Source organism: Manis pentadactyla, chromosome 11 (assembly GCF_030020395.1).
Source record: "Manis pentadactyla isolate mManPen7 chromosome 11, mManPen7.hap1, whole genome shotgun sequence".
Taxonomy (NCBI): domain Eukaryota; kingdom Metazoa; phylum Chordata; class Mammalia; order Pholidota; family Manidae; genus Manis; species Manis pentadactyla.
In genome coordinates, this window is record NC_080029.1 from 113,563,887 (window position 1) to 113,580,261 (window position 16,375).

The window sequence follows — 16,375 nt, forward strand, 5'->3', positions numbered from 1 at the left end:
TAGGTTCAAAAAGGTAATGCCATTTTCAGTGGACTCTTTCTCTCTCGGGGTGCTTGTCCCTGGATCCCAGCCACGATGCTGTGAGGAAGCCCAGGCCACTTGGGAGGCTACATGTAGGTGCTGGGGCCCACAGCCAGCATCAGCCACCAGACCTGTGAGCCAGCAAGCCTTCAGATGATTCGGGCCCCAGGCTTTGAGGGGCCCAGCTGATGCCCACGGGAGCAGAGAGAGCTGACCCCGGTAAGCCTGCCCAAACTGTGGGTTTGTGAGCAAAAAAATGTTAGTTAAACCACCAAGTTGTGGGCTGGTTTGTTAGCTAATTGAGCAGGTTTGCAAGCCGTAGCTGCTAATGGATTTCTGCCCAAAGGATGTGCGTGCATGGGATGCGGGCGTCTTCACCCTGAGGTGTCTATTTGAGATCTCAAGACCCAGGTTCCAGCAGGGCCAGGCAGCGCTGACACCTATTTCTGCTAATCTTCCTAACTGGAAGTCTGCCTCACCTTCTACCTTAGCCCTGTTCAGGGTCTTGCTAGAATAGGCCCTGCCTATTACCTAGAAGGTAATTTTTGTGAATTTGCATAAATGTACATGGGTAAGATTAGGTGGTTTCTAGACATTCCTGGATGCCTCCCTGGGAGAGGTACTAGCCTCCTGGACTCTTGGAGGGGACAAGGGCCCTGGACATTTGCCCGTCTTCCATCCACGGCTGGGTCTGCCTGAACAGATGACAAACCCACCATGTCTCCAGGCAACCCTTGGGTGGCTGAAGTTGAAGAATTCCTGTGTCAGAGCGTTCTGTGCTACAGAAAGGTGCGATGCTTTGGGCTTAGCTCTTTCCTCTGGGAAAATCAGGGCATGAGCCCTGGGCAGGTCCCACGGTGGCCTCAGGGTCCTCTCCTTCAGTTCAGCCTCCACAGCACTGAAGGTGCTGACCTTGGCCCAGCCACCCTTGCAGGCCTCTTCCCGGGTGCCAGGCCAGGGGCTTTCAAATATTCTTTTAGGAGCCAAACCCTGTTTTCCAATGAGCCAGGTGGCCTGGCTTAGGTGTAAACTCTGACCTTGCCAAGACTGGCCGGATGATTTTAGAAGCTTCTTTCATCTCTTATCCTTTCTCAGTTTCATCATCTGTAAAATGAGGTGATGAAAACTAGAATATATACCTCCTAGGGAGGTTATGAGGGCCCAGGGGACCCCCCCACCTGTGGAGACCTAGCATAGATGGGGCCTGTGGGTGGTACATAGGGGTCTGCTGTTATCATTCTGGCCCCGACCAGTGAGGGTCTGGCCTGGTCCACTGCTGGCTACCCGACTCCCAGCACTGCACCCCCAGGACCTGACACAGCCACCAAAAACTCAAGGTTCACTTTGGCAATAGGACTTTTATTCCATCAAAATGAGTAGAGTGTGACAAAAGTCAGGCCAGGTGGCCTGCCATCTTGCTCCTCCCCAGACCCACCCTTCCCATGGGAGAGGGGCTTCCTGGATGAAGGGGGGTGCAGAGAAGCCTCTGTGGGAACAGACTGGGCACCACGTGGGAGGTTTGGGGAGCCTTCGGCCCAGGCCCAGCACTTGGGAAAAGGGGCAGACTGCCCTTCCCCGAGTCCCACGGACACGGCTCCGGTCTTCTAGGGAAACACCACAAATCCTATCTTATTCAGCTAATTAACTAAAGTTTGGGGGGGAATCCCTAGAGGGTAGGGGTCAGGGATGTATGGTCTACTCTCATACTTATGGAATACACTTTTTTTTTCCTTTAAAAAAAAGTTTTCTTTCTGCTATTTAAAAAACTGTTTCTGAATATAACCAAAAATAGGTATTTGTTTCCTTGGTTTTTTTTTTTTTCCTTCTGAACTAAGTATTTCAAAGAACAACACAACAGAAAAGAGAAACAAGAAGTCACAAGAACATAAATCCTTAAACACACCTTGTATAAAAATAGCTTCCAGCCACATCTGCTGACAGCGGTATTTCCACTGTCCAGGGGGTGGGTCAAGCTAGCTGTGTCCCACGGGACAGAGGGCTGGGGTACCTCTGCCGGGGACACCCCCATGCACACACCCACCCACCACACACACACAGTACATTCCAGGGGCCAGCCTGCTCCAGCGGCTGTCTGGGCAGGACGGGAGGCAGGCTGCCGGGGGACGTCCCACCCCCCCAAGCCCAGGTGCAGAGAGGTTTGCTGGGACCTCAGCCACGGATGAGTCGGCTGAGAGGGGCAAGCCTGGAATGGACGGATGCAGCACTGGCAGCAGGCTGGGCGGCGGCTAGTTTAGAGCAATAATTCCTATTTCAAGGAACAAATTTACCTCTCATTTTTGGCTTTTTTTCACATTTTCTTTGACTGATTCCATTTTTATTTCTGTAGGCCCCGACGGGCCCACCCTTTATGACTTAGCCTCCAACACCCTCTCTGGGGGAAGACAGGAGGGCTGAGCCAGGAGGGAGGGTCCAGTGGTACAACACAGGCCCTGATAAAGAACAAGGTTTGAGGTAGATGTTTTCTTTCACACCTAGAAATGGGGAAGTGTTTTGTTTTTTTTTTCTTTTTTTAAACTCTGAACAAAAGTGGGGAGGAAAAGGGGGTGCCCGTAAAGGGGCTTGAGGTAGGAGTGCATTCGGGGATCTGTGGGGTTGGGGGGCTGAACCACAGCCCCCCCACCCCCAGGACATTCATTCCGGCTGAGGTAGGTGCTAAGAGCCAAAACAGCAAAAATCCATCCTGAGAAAACAAGGTCGGCGGGGGGGACAGTGTCAGGGGGCCCAGCCACAGCAGGGGCATATTTTTGGAGTCTAATTCCACCTTCCTTTCTCTTTTCTCTTTTTTTGATTTTAAGTATTGTTTGCTTTTTTAAAGGAAAACATTAGTTTAGTCCCAAGTCATGTAGGTAGGAGGCAGAGGTGAGTGGGTCCCCTTGGCGTCCTTGGGAGGCTCCCTGCCAGGGCTCCTTTAGGTCCTCACAGCCTGAGGGGCGGTCAGGACCGAAGTGCTGAGAAGTCCCCCCTGAAATCCCACATGACAGGAGAAATCTTGCCTTTGACCTGAGAATGGGGGGTTGTCCCCCTTCAGAGCCTGCCCGACGCTGGCTACTGTCCTGAGCAAGCTGGCTGGGCAGCTGGCGTTGCAGAAGGCCAGGGAGCCTGTCCTTCACTGAGGAGGCCGGGGCCTACTTCCTGGGGAGGCAGGGCAGCTGCAGGGCCTGTGCGGGGGGCCTTGGCCTCCAAAGCCATCTCCTCCCTTCGGCCAAATCCCTGAAGAGGCAGCGTGGAGAGCCGGGTCTCTTCCCACAGGGCATGGGCCCCAGGATCCTGCTGGGGAAAGGGCCGGTCACACAGGCGCCAGGGTGAGGGCCAGAGCCCAGGAACCCCCAGGCAGACCGGCAGGCTCTGGATCCAACCCCCCTCCGGGCTTAGGGTCTCTAGGCCTCCCTGCCTGACTCAGGGGCAGAGAGAGAAGCCTGGAAAGGACCTGTGGCTTAGGCAAGGCCGCTGACCAAGGCCTGGGACCAGGGTGAAGGGAGCGCAGGGTCAGCAGGTGGGCAGAGCCGGAAGGAGGAGGTTAGCTGAAGGTGAGGCACTTACCGTGGGTCTGGGGTTCAGTCTGGAGGCCGGCTGCCCTGCTGCCCCAGCCGAGGGGAACAGCTGCTCCAATTCTTTCACGTCCACACGTTTCCCATCTCGGCCCAGCTGGCCCCGCTCTCCCCGTCCCGCCCCATTCAGTGTCAGGATGCCAGGGTCCCTCTGGCTCCGGGGGCCCTGAGGAGGGGACAGCTGGTTTTCTACATCCTTACACAAGAGGACCCTAAGGGGTGAGCCAAGAGTTATGGGAAGGCCGTGGGAGGGAGCAAGAACAAAAGAAGAGGGAGCCCCCAATGGTCCTTCCCCCAGGCAGCCCCTCCTCCAGGCCTTCCCACCCCAGTCCGGCCCCCTCCCCCTGGCCCAGGACCCACCTGCCCCTTTGGCCGAACAGGAGGAAGAGGACACAGAAGATGATGCAGGTGACCCCGATGTGGATGCCGATGACGATGCCTGTGGTGGACGTCTGGTCAGTAGCCTCCTCCTTCCGGCAGTCACACGGGGGGCTCAGGGCTGCGTGCGGGGGCAGGGGCAGGCTGGAGACTGTGGCCGTCCTGACCTGAAGCACCTCAGACACCCAGCCTCTGGGGGCTCCTTCTCCCTCAAGCTGTTCTTACCCCCAGGTTCACATACCTCTTGCCCTTGCCTGCTGGACCCCGCCCAACCTTTCAGCTCTCATTGCTACTATCTGGCACAAAGTTAGTGCTCAATAACATGGAGAAACACTTTACACAGATCATTTCATCCTCACTACAGCTCTGTAAAGTAGGTGTGATCATCCTTGTTTTACAGAAGAGAAAACTGAGGCTCAGAGACATTAAGTAACTTGCCACAGTCACACAGCTAGTGTTGCACAGCCAAACCTCAAACTCAGATCTAATCCTAAGTTCTCAAAGGCCACCTGCGCTGTTTGACGCTCCTACCTTCCCTTTATCCCCACTCCCCTCCTTCCAGTCTTTAGCCCCACACTGCATCCCCGCTTTCACCTGTCCTCTCAGACGCTCCCCTCAAAGACACGAAGCGGATTGTGGCATTGCCATCCCCGTGCTGGTTGTAGGCAAGCAACTTCACCTCGTACACTGCAGTGGGGTCTGGGGAAAAGGCAGGGCCGCTAAGTGGCCACCCAGCCCCCACCAAACAGCTCTGTCCTGGTGGGGAAACAGAGGTGACCCTCCTGGGGCCAGGCAGGTGTCCGGCTCCCCAAGCCCAGGCTGTGTCTGCCTCACCGAGCTGGCTGAGGTTGTAGGAAGAGACAGTTCCAGGCAGCAGTATGGGGCCAGTGAAGGCAGTCTTGCTTGCTGGGCGGTAAAACAGCTTGAAGCCACCCTCGTGCTGGGCCAGCCGGGGCCAGGGCTCCCAGAGCAGCTGCAGGGAGGAGCTGCCCAGGACTCGCACGGACAACGGGGGTGGGGCAGGGGCTGCAGGAGAGGAGGCGGCCAGGAAGTGAGGGCTTTTTTCTACCTTCCACCTATGACCCAGACCCCCGAGAGCCTGCAGCTCTCTGACCTCTGAGCCAGGGCCTCCACTTGCTCAAACAACACCTTTCCATGAATTAGAGAAGGATGTCTGTTCCTCCAAGGAGACCCAGCTTCCGCTCAGCTTCAGGGCCAGACACCTATGCAGTGCACAACCTGAACAAGAGTGCCAGGTGGTTCTGCTCGTGACCCTGAATGTCTGTGGTTTCGTACCCTACACCAGGCCTTACCTTCGCCTAGGGTGCTGGCCAGCGTGGGGGCGGAGGCTGAGCTGGCCCCCCTTGGCGTGTAGGCCTTGATGTAGAAGCTGTAGGCAGTGGAGGGCTCAAGGTCGCTCACCAGGTGCTGAAACGTGCTCTTGCTAACGGCCTCCTGATACTCCAGCTCCGGGGGGTCTGGGGGAGCGGAGGGTAGGCAGAGACTGTCAGGGGTGTGAGGCGGTGCAGTGAGGACAGCCAGGGTGCAAGGGAGAGAAAGCAGGGCAGGTGTTGGGTGGGGACGAGAAACAGTAAGAGGAAGGGACGCAGAACCGCCACCCACCCACAGCCTTCCTGATGTGCAGAACATAGCCGATGATCTCCTTGGTGTTGACCAGGGGCTCGTCCCAGGACACCTGGACCTCGGTAGGTGACACAGAGACCGCCTGCACGTTGAGGGGGGGTCCAGGCAGCCCCTCGGCCCACAGCACGGTCAGCCTGGCGCTGGCCTGTGAGGAGCCAGCACTGTTCTCTGCCACGCACTGGTAGATGGCCTCATCTTCCGGGCCGATTCCAGAAATGGTCAGGGTGCTGCAGCAGGAGGGAGGGCCTCAGATCCCCTCCTCCCAGAGTATCCCCAGAGTCACCAAAGCTCCCCATCTGAGAGATGGAGAAACTGAGCCCCTCCAGAGGACAAGTCAGTGGCAGATGAGGGACCCAAATCCGTCACCAGACTGGCAGTTGGGTGCTCTTCCCTAGCAGGAGGTGCACGGCCTGCTCAGGCCCCTGCCACGGCCCCTTTTCTGTCTCCTCCCAAGGCCGCACCCACACATGCCTGTTGTTGTTCCTGAGCCTGACGTGGCCTCCTGGCCCCAGCACCTGTCCATTCTTCAGCCACGTGACATGCGGGGGCGGCTCACCCTGGGCTTGGCAGGTGAACATGGCTGTGGTCCCAGCTGGCCTGGAGATGGACTGGGGATGCTGGACAAACTCTGCTGGGGCTGGGACGGGGGCACGGGGCACAGAGAAGCGGGACTTATGAGGGTTATCTGGAGAGATGGAGGCGGAGGGGCCGGAAGTCTCCTGGGACAGGGTGGGGACATCCACTCCTTGGAACATCACCCGGGAGGGGCCCATCCTCCGCCCTGGCCCAGGCCCAGGCCCCAGAGAGGCAGACCCAAGAGAGGACTCCATTTTAATGACTATTTAAAAGACTGACATTTGTATCCGAAAGCAATCAAGCTGAGCTCCCTATTCCGGAAATTGTTAAATAAATAAATGTGCTAATAGGTTCGGCTGCACCTCCAAGGCAGTAATGACGGGGAGATGGATGAGCCCTCAGTACCGGCTCCCCTCGCCCCTACATTCAATTCCACTCTCCTCCAATCCCAAGCCTCAAGCCCCCATTAACACCCGAGAAATGAAATGCTCCATCACTTTCACTTGGACAGATTAACGGCACATGGAATGCTAAACAAACGGGCATTTAAGTTCCTAATTCCCCTATCTCGCACCGCTTGCCCAGCTCGCATGGAGCGAACAACCACACAAACCCCTGGGAAAGGGAGTCCAAGCCCAGGTCACGGGGAAAGTTGTGCCCCCGGGCAGGGGCATGGACAGAATGGCCTGCACAGGCCCCGTTGCGGCAGTGGAGGCCAGCTGCACGCGAGGCGGGAGCTGTGAAAATGACAGGCACGCTGCGAGCGTGCAGGCAGGTGTGAGTGTAGAAGTGCCACACGTGTGAATGCAAACAGCACGTGGGGGAGGGACATGTGTGAGCCACACAGGTGGAGACAAGACAACCAGCTGAGATTATAAAGTGGAGGTGACTAGGGGGAGTAGAGGGTAGCAATGGCCCCAGGGAGGCACACGGGCTGAGGCCCAGGAATGTCCTCCCGCTCCCAGGCCACTCACTCCGGCAGGGGAGAGAAGAGCTGCCACCTGCGGCCAGGCCCGGGGAGGGGTGGGGGCAGGCTTAGGGGGAGTTCAGGGCTTGGGCCTGGGGTGGGGCTGCGGTGTGAGGAGGCAGGGAGAGGGCAGGAGGCGGTCCCGCCCCCACCCCTTCCTCTGCTGCGGGTGGGGAGGCTGTACCTTGCACCACCAGCCGGCCCTGGGCCGTTCTCCTCACCCGCGTGCCAGGCCTGTTGGCCGCACAGACATAGACGCCTGAGTGCTGGACGGTCACATCTGAGATGATGAGGTTCCCTGTGCCCAGCACCTGGATGCCTTCCACCCCGATGGGGCGGCCATCTAGGGAGGAAGGCGAGGGGGAGAAGAGGGAAGGCCAGGCAGGTTGGTGTGGAAGGGGCAGAAGTGCAGGAATGGTCCAGATTGTTCTACATTCCATTGATCGTCAAGGGAGCCCCGATCTTCGACTCTGCACTGTCCCTTCCAAACATCATGGCACGATGGAAGTCGGAGGAGCAGCAGAGACCAGAGTCCTAATTCCTGCACTGTCCCTGACTCACTGGGGACCTTCAAGTCCTCACCCTCTCAGTTCCTCAATCAGGAAAGTAAGGGATTAGACAGACATTTCCCAGCCTGGTTTGTCTCTCTTGGAGGAAGTTCTAGGGTCAGTACCCCTTGCAATCCTGGACTCTCGCAATGCCTATTACTATAAAGGCTCTGAAAAGTCCTGCAGCAAAGGGACCTGGTTAACTCTGTTTCCCAAACTTTCTTTCCCCACTGCAGATCACGCTTTGGGAAATGTGGGACCAGATGGTCCTTGCAATGCCTGTGGGCTCCTCCTAATGGTAAGGCCACTCTTTCCAGCCTCTCCCAGGGACCTGGCCCTCCCCCAACCCAGGATCAGATTAGCACAGTCAGAATGCAAGGAGACAGCTCCCCATTCAGTCTCTGAAGTGGTGAAATCTACTCCATTATCCAGCCTGATGCCCCCTCCCTGCCTGATCACTCTGCTACAATGTGGCACAGTCTCCTTGTGAATAAGACCCCACCCGGTCCCCTCCAGACCCTCCTTCCCCCAGTGACCTTTCCACTCAGACAATGTGGGCCCATCTGCACCCTTTCACTTCTCTCCTTCAGCTGCCTAGGGATTTAGGCTAGGGATTTAGGGGGCCAGGCTAGAGACCTGGGGGCCCAGAGAGGGTGTGACAACTGGCTGAGAGTTTGAGGCACTTGGAGTTGCACAGCTGGGGAGTATGGCCAGGGAACAGAGGGCAGGGATGCAGGGGAGGGGCTAAAAGACCGGGGTGCTGAGAGCTGCAGATGGGTTCTGGGGAGCCTGATGCTGAGGGTGAGGGGACTGTGGAGGAGGGGAGCTGGCGAATGACAAGGAGGTAACCCAGGGAGCTAAGCCACCCCTGCAGGGGGAGGGAGAATGTAATGGGCAGCAGACCTCCCTGATCCTGCCAAGGAGAGAAACTTACCCCTCCCCAGGCCTTGGAGGGAATGGACCCCCACAGAGAACAAACAGGATTCGAAGTCCCCCCATAGCTGGGTGATGAGCCCAGCCCTCACAGGGGTGGCAGAGGCCGGGGGTGAGGCTCACCCAGGCGGCTCCAGGACACAATGGGGCGCGGGTTGCCCGTGGCGACACACTCCAGCACAGCCGTCTGGTGCACCGTCAGGGTGAGGTTCTCAGGCCCCACGAGGATCGCTGGCTCCTTGTAGGCTCCAGAGCCTGCTCCTGAGACGAAGGCGCCACGTTACTTTACTTCACCTCCCCACCCCGCCCGCGACCCAGGACATGGGAGTTGGGAAACCAGCTCCAGCCCGGATGCCTGGTCCAGTGGGGGCACAGAGGGGACGCCAGGGGCCCCAGAATGGCGCGGACATCCATGCCTAGGCTCCGGGGGCATCACCATGGACAAGCCTCTCATAGCAGAAGAGTCCCTGGGGTAAGTGGAGGATGGGCTTGCTGGAGTGGAACTGAGCCAGGGAACAGGCCACAGTCCCTCTGAACCCCCACTATGAGCAGCACAGAGCCTTGAGCTTAGAAGATGCTCTGTATGCATTTGGCTGACAAGACTCCAAAGTCAGTTGAAGAGGGACTGATTTGAGGGTGGGGAGAAGTCAGGAGGCCTGCCGGGGGAGAAGCAGACAGGGCAAAGGACTCTCACCTGACACGGTGAGCCTGGCCCCGTGGCTGACCTGGACACTGGCAATGTTCGAGGCTACGCAGTGGAAGATGCCGCTGTCCTCGGCCCGAAGTCCTGTGATCTGCAGGACCCCCTTGGGCAGCAAAGTGTACCTGTTGGGGGGTGACAGTCGGCCACAGGGACATTGAGCATCACGGACAGGACCTAGGCACTGTCCCAATGTATCATCATCATCATTACAGGCATACTGGGACTCTTGCAGGTGGACACCCCTGCGATCCCAGCCCTGATAACAGTCCCACACAGTCCTCCTCATAGATGCATCTGGGGGCATCACCACTCCCGGCAAAGACATGCACAACACCCAGCCTCAGCACAGCTGCAGGACCAGCACCCTACAGGCTGCAAGCAGCTCTACTTCAAGGTCCAGATGCGGCGCCCACCTCTCTACCCATGTGTGGCTCACCTCTCATTGTCCGTGTCAATGGGGACTCTGTTTTTCTCCCATGTGATCAGGGGTTTGGGAAGCCCATGGATTTGGCACTGGAAGCGGGCCACACCGCCCTCCTCGCCCACGGCAGACTGGGGATGCACGTGAAAGTCCGACATGGCTGGTGAAGGAAAGGGATATGCGTATGGGCGAGGCCCCCTGATGAGGAGGGAGGGTCACAGGCTGGTGTCCCTGAGCTGGCAGATGCGGGCAACAGTTCGTGCTTAACCTGCCTCCCCTAAAGAGTGGTAAGGCCGGGCTGGGACATGTGGAGAAAAGTGTGAATAAACAATTGGGCAGCAAACTCTAACAAGGAAATCTTGGGCTGCTAACCCACAAAGGCTGGTCACAGAAAGCCTTGCTCCCAAGTCCACTCCCAACTTCTTCAGCTGTTTTGTTTTATTTTTACAACTCGCCTGAAGGTATGCAAGGTCTAAGTGGGCTGCTGCACACTTTACAGCATAGGGAACTAGGGCCCCAAAGGGGAAGCAGTCGGTCCGGTGTTGTCCAGCAGGGACACAGGTCTTGAGACCCTGCTTGTCAGAGCCCAGCTGCTTTGCCCTTCACTGGCTTCCTCCCCAGGTCTGCAGCTCCCCGATACACCCCAAGAGGGTGGTATATCCATCCAAGGTGACAAGTCCTCAGCAGACTCAGACCTCCCAATCTACATTTCAATGTGTCATAAATATTCAGGGATCCCCTCTCACCTTTTGGGGATCTGAACTAACCTCTTGAACTCTGGTCTGCAGAGCGGTGCAGAGGGGTTGTGGGGCACCCCTCACCCTGTTCCATCTGGTTAAATGTTCCTGCCCACCTTCATTCCCACTCATCCCCAAACCCACTCCATAAGGCCCAGGGAAGGGGCCCCTTACACACGGGTTCCCAGCGTCAGCACCAGGGCTGCCATTTCATTAAAATCCACTTGGCTTCAAGTGCAGGAAGGCAGCTCACCATCTGTCCAGGCAAGCAGCCCCTCCCCTCCGGCACTCCATCAGCTGGGACAGTTGTCCCCTCCCAGGAGCCCTCTCCCTACAGCAGCAGGGCCTCTGGGGCTTGTCCTGGCTCCTGGCTCCCTGGGGAGGGTGGGCACACCCTGTCTTAGGCTCCTTCAAGCCGAGGGCCTGTTCTGGACTCCAGGGCAGCCCCCAAGGGCCAAGCCTTTGTGCCCTTCTTCCCCCAGTCTCTGGGGGCTGATCTTTTGTGGTGCATTCTCCATCTCATTTGCATGTGGTTCATTAAATATAAACATGTATAAAAATCCCCCGCCTTGCCTCCTCCTTTTTCAGGGCCTCCTGGGAGTGTGGCTGATGGGTGTAAGCACCTCCTCACACATGCGGGGGATGGGGGAGCGTGTTTGCCAGGAGGATGTGGCTGTCTCCATGTATGTCGCCTGAGTGTCCACGGCTGGCTGTAATTGGGGGTTGGTATCCTGCAGCTCCTGTGGCTGGTGTGTGATTCTGGTACTGTGTATAGGTAATCAATCTCACGTGTCCCCATGGTACCTTACATGTACCCATACAAATGGTACCTTGGGGCCCTTGGGGCAGGAGATGGGGGCAAATGCCCAGCTGGCGTTCCCATCAGGCTTGGTGAGATGATCCCCAGGGAGCACTGTGAGGTCAGCCTATTCTGTCTCAGGCCAAAGGCTGTGTTTGGCCAAGGGCCTGCAGGTCAGCCCAGGGCCTTGGGGGAGGGGGCCAAGGCACTGCTGGGGCCACTCTACTCCTACAGGCCTCGGCCCCTCGGAGGACAGGGCTGGACACGGGCCTAGGGCGTAGAGAAGGCTTGCGGGCCACCGGGCTGGCCGGCCGTGCATCCGGGCCTGCCCCTCCCCACTCCAGCTGGAGAGAAGCTTGAGTTCCCCAGGGACCTGGGGTGGGGACTAATGGCTCTCCTGACTACAGATGCCTCCTCATTAAGGAATTGAATCCTTTTGTGTTTCTAGCCCCCATTCTGGGCTCCTTGGAGGCGCCTAGAGCTGGGAGCTGGCCTGAGGAGAGGTATGAGGGAGAGGGTTGCTTCTCATCCGGGCATCAGAGTGGAGAAGTCTGGCCTCTACTGTCTTGACCCCTCCTCCTCCCCACGCAGCTAACAGCAGCAGCACGGCCTGACCGTGACGCTGGAGAGGAATGGGTTGTAGGAGGGGGCCCGTCCGACGCTCTTCACACAGGGACAGCAGGACTCCTGAAGGTGCCCCCCTGCCCAGGGCTTGTTTCCCTTCCACCAGAGCAGCACCTCACTGTACCTTTATATCAGCTTTCCTTAATTACACTTCTGCCAACCTTTCATTTGAAGGGTAGCTTTGCCTCTCAAAGTGCTTGAAAACCACTCATCTAAAGCCAACCGCTTCATTTTATGAGGGGAAAGTGAGGCCCAGCTCTCTGCTGACGTGTCCCCTAGTTCTCCAGCAAGATTTTCACTCCCCGACGACAGGCAGCCCCAGATGGACTGCAGGGCTGGACCCTGCAGAGGCTGCACCAGCCTCTTCTCATTGGTTTGGGAGTTGGCACCATGTCACAAGTTGCAGGGAAGATAAGGAGCCTCAGAGATGGATGGCTCCTCAATCCCAGCCCTCAGGGCCCAGCAGCGGCACCAGCGTGGGCCGGGGGAGGTGGCTTCAATAGGACGCATGGTCCTCTTTTTTCCGAGGCTCCTTCTCCCCTCCCCCTCTTCCTCCCAGCCCTCCCAGCCCTCTGGGTCAGCCCTGCATATCCTGCAGATGTCCCAGGGGCTGCCGGTGGGCAGGCAGTGTCAGAGCGCCAGTCCTCTCATTGGTAGATGAAGGGGCAAACAGGTACCCTGACTCGGGGCCTTTTCCAGTTGGCTCCTGCCACCTTCATGAACAGGCCCTCGCCCCCACCCCACAGGCTGCGAGGACACGCTCTCAGCTTGGCTGAGGTCTCTGGGGACCTTCTACTCACTCCCAGTTCACAGGCAACAGCATCTCTTCTTTAGGAAGTCAGGGGAGAAAGTTTTCCCAGGCCACTCAGGCCTCCTCCAGTCTCTCAGGGTAGGACGCTGGCTTCACCAGTGCGCTTCTGCCCTGACTGGTGCTAGCAGGCCACAGGGCCAGTGGGAAGCTGTCCCCCACCATGTCTCTCTGGGGAGAGGGTCTGGCACATGAGGCTGGGGGCTCTGAGTACTCTGAGCCCTGAACAAGTCCTCCTGGAGACCATTGTGGGTTGCTATCGGTGTACACAGATTACCACTGTGGCTGGAGATACCGTTTGTGGCCAGTGTTGGTGGTATTGTATCTTGACTAGTGGACGTGAAAGTGGTGCTGCGGCTTGTGGCTGTTGATGCTTTACACTCCTGCTGACACCTGTTGGCCAGGTAGGACAGTTTTGGTCCCTCACTTAAAACTAGGTGATGGGAGTGGGTAATGGGCAGCAGTAAGGAGGCCCTTCCAGGGAGAGGGCCAGAGAGAGTGACAGGGAGGACAAAGGCCTGCTCGGGGGGCCATTGTAGAGAAAGGAAGAAGAAAGCACCTTTGTCCCTAAGCAGTCCAGGAAGGAATCTGCCAGGCCCTCCCCACCCCCACCACGGGTACAGCCAGGCTCTGGGGCAAGACAGGGCCAAGGAAGAGCCTAGCAGTCTCCTGGGCTGGAAGGGAGCAGAAATAGGCAGGAAACAGCTCCTGCGCACCCCTATAAATCACTGAAGGGGAGGGGTCTCCTAAAAGCCGGATCTAGAGTGGCTCAGGGCAGGGAGGGAGGACTTTCCTCCTGGGCCAGGACCTCTGGCGGGGTCAGGCCTGGATCTGATTAGACAGGCTCCTGGAGGACGCCGGGGGGCAGCGGAGGGTGGGGGCCGAGTGCTGAGAAGGAAGCTGGCAGCAGCCCCCACTCCCCGCCTGCCCTGCCTCCCACTCTTTGACTACAGCCGGACTCCTACCAGTGTGTGATGACAAAAAGATGAGCAGGGTTGTTAGGATGGAGAGTTCAAAACAACCTCTGCGGAGGCCGGTGGCACTGGGGGTCTGAGGCTCTGGCTTTCCCTACTTACACAGCCGCTCGGGAGAAAAATGATCACGAACAGACTCTTCCAAAGGCCGCCAAGGCCAGTCCCCTCCAGGGACCAGGGACACCCTGGATGCCCAGCCCCTCCTCAGGCAGTCCAGATGATTGTATGTTTCTCCTTATACTAGAGATAGGCTTCTACCCACTGCCCTCCATGTTCCCCTCTAGAATCACATTTTCCAATACAGGAACCAGTTATTAACCACTTGAAAAGTGGCCGGATCAAACTGAGATGGGCTCTAAGCATAAAATACACACTGGATTTGGAAGACTTAATACAAAGCAGAAAAATGCTAAGTATTAGGGAAATGCAAATCAAAACCATGAGATACCACCTCACACCTATTAGGACGGCTACTATCAAAGCAAAAACAAACCCAAAAAGCAGAGGATAAATGTTGGCAAGCATGTGGTGGAACTGGAACCCTTGTGCACTGCTGGTAGAAACATACAGTAGCGGAAAATACTACAGTGGTTCCTCAAAAAATAAGTAATAGAATATCCATATAATCCAGCAATCCCACTTCTGGATATATACCCTAAAAAATTGAAAGCAGGGTCTGGAAGAGACATGCACACCCGTGTTCATATTCACAGCGGCCTTACTCACAATAGCTAAAAGGTGCAAGCTGCCCAAAGTGTCCATCACTGGATGAACGGATAAACAGAATGTGGTATACACGTACAATGGAGTATTACTCAGCCTTTAAAAGGACAAAAATTCTGACACATGCTACATCATGGATGAACTTCAAGGACAATGCGCTAAGCGGAGCCAGTCACAAAAAGACAAACACAATGATTTCCCTTGTATGAGGTACCTAGAGTCAAACTCACAGAGACAGAGTAGAATGATGGTTACTGGAGCTGGCAGAGAGGGACGCAGGGAGCTGTTTAATGGGAATGGGGTGTCAGTTCTGGAAGATGAAAAGCGTTCTAGAGATGGATGGTGGTGGTGGTTTGGACAGTAACATGAAGGTATGCCGGTGCACTGTACACTTGAAAATGGTTAAGACAGTAAATTTTATGTTATGTGTATTTTACCAAATAAAAACTTGGAAAACATTAATTATTTTAATTCATAATAACTTAAAATCATTACAAGTTGACATAATATTTTGGATTTTAAAGACCTAGCCCCCCAAAAAGCAAAAATCTTAATTTTAAAATGATGACTATATGTTGGAATGATAATATTTTGGATATATTAAGTAAAATACAATTTATTATTAAAATTAACTTACTGTTTTTGGGTGTTTTTTTGGTAAATGTGACTACTACAGAACTTAAAATCCCCTACGTGGCTCGCGTTACACTTCCACTGTACCGTGCTGCTCTAGAAGACACAATTTTGTTCTTCGTACAACAGCCCCGCAAACACTTGAAATCTGGGATGTGAAATCATGTTCAGATGCCTTGAACCTAGAGACCCTCCTCCAGACAGGCTCTGGGTGGACAAGGACCCCTTGCATCTAGAAGTGGCCAAAGCCCCTTGTGGGTGATCTGAGCCCACCCGGCCTCATATCACCAGAGGGCCTTGCAGTATATTTCAGCCACAATGAGCACCCCTATGCTGTCCAATAGGGTAGCCATGTGCCATATGCGGCCATTTAAATTAAATCTAAAAAGTCAGTTCTTCTGACTCACTAGCCACCTTTCAAGTGCTCAATAGCCACAAGTGACTTATGTGACAACACCAATTATTTCCATAATCACAGAAAATTTGATTGGACTGCGCTGTTCCAGACCTGGGGCAAGGCCTCAGCCCCCTGCTGCCTTTCTCGTGCCTTACTGTCCCACCAGACAGCCCCCCTCCTCTCCATCTGCATAAGGAGTCCAGGCTCCAGCTCCCTCCCCTCTTGGTCACATGGACTCAGAGAGGGCTGACAAGGCCCCCATTTGATCACATCCTAGGACCGTCACACTGCATGGCAGAGAAGGCCTCATACAGCAAGATTTCTGCTCCTAGTGGGGAAATATTGCTAAGAGCTTTGTATGGTAGTGGAACAGTAAAGAGGTTAATGGTAGAGGACCTGGAATCATACAGAATGGGGTTCAAAACGATGCCACTACTCTTAGCTGTGTGGCCTTGGGCAAGTTCCTTCATCTCTCAGGCCCTCTATTTTCTCATTGATAAAATAGGCATGATGATGGCTCATGTCCAGAGCTGCTGCCATAGGGGAATTCAATGGGGTATTTGTAAAATGCTTAGCACAGTCCCTGGCCAACAGTAAATACCTGTGAGCTATTACTGAGGGGAAAGAACACCTTGAGTTAAAAGGTAGCTGAGAAATTGTGAAGAACAGGCTAGGACTGGAGGTTGGGGGTGGCTATCTTCTCTGAGAGGGCAGCTGTCTTCCCACCGAGAAGCTAAGGCTCAGAGTTAGTGGTTGAGCCTCAAGTCCTCCAGAGAAGTGAGTAAAGACAGAATGTGCAGGCCTGAATGGTGAGGGGGTCAGTGCAGGGGAAGGGGGCAGCCAGGTACAAACCAGAGCAAGGACTCTTCTATCTCACTCTGCGTGGGGGCTTCAGAGGCCCCAACAGGCGAGCTGTCAGT

The 16,375-nt window shown here is 55.8% G+C and overlaps 1 protein-coding gene and 1 long non-coding RNA gene across 2 annotated transcripts in view; one reads left to right on the forward strand and one right to left on the reverse strand.

The window, feature by feature from the left end:
* Nucleotides 1–1,909: 1,909 nt before the first annotated feature.
* Nucleotides 1,910–16,375, reverse strand: part of IGDCC3 (immunoglobulin superfamily DCC subclass member 3) — a 38,649-nt gene continuing 24,183 nt past the window's right edge. Inside the window, exons 3-14 of the mRNA XM_036932357.2 lie at nucleotides 9,776–9,920; nucleotides 9,331–9,461; nucleotides 8,760–8,897; nucleotides 7,340–7,498; nucleotides 6,084–6,249; nucleotides 5,592–5,839; nucleotides 5,282–5,446; nucleotides 4,803–4,994; nucleotides 4,563–4,667; nucleotides 3,951–4,089; nucleotides 3,583–3,802; nucleotides 1,910–3,312 (exon numbers count right to left, since the gene is read on the reverse strand). Of these exons, the coding sequence (XP_036788252.2) occupies nucleotides 3,088–3,312; nucleotides 3,583–3,802; nucleotides 3,951–4,089; nucleotides 4,563–4,667; nucleotides 4,803–4,994; nucleotides 5,282–5,446; nucleotides 5,592–5,839; nucleotides 6,084–6,249; nucleotides 7,340–7,498; nucleotides 8,760–8,897; nucleotides 9,331–9,461; nucleotides 9,776–9,920 (2,033 nt within the window). The 3' untranslated portion in view covers nucleotides 1,910–3,087. The remainder of the gene's footprint in view (nucleotides 3,313–3,582; nucleotides 3,803–3,950; nucleotides 4,090–4,562; nucleotides 4,668–4,802; nucleotides 4,995–5,281; nucleotides 5,447–5,591; nucleotides 5,840–6,083; nucleotides 6,250–7,339; nucleotides 7,499–8,759; nucleotides 8,898–9,330; nucleotides 9,462–9,775; nucleotides 9,921–16,375) is intronic.
* LOC130679617 (uncharacterized) lies at nucleotides 3,932–9,286 on the forward strand. The gene is made up of 3 exons (XR_008992641.1): nucleotides 3,932–4,045; nucleotides 7,940–8,001; nucleotides 8,955–9,286. It is a non-coding gene; the product is annotated as an uncharacterized LOC130679617 (long non-coding RNA).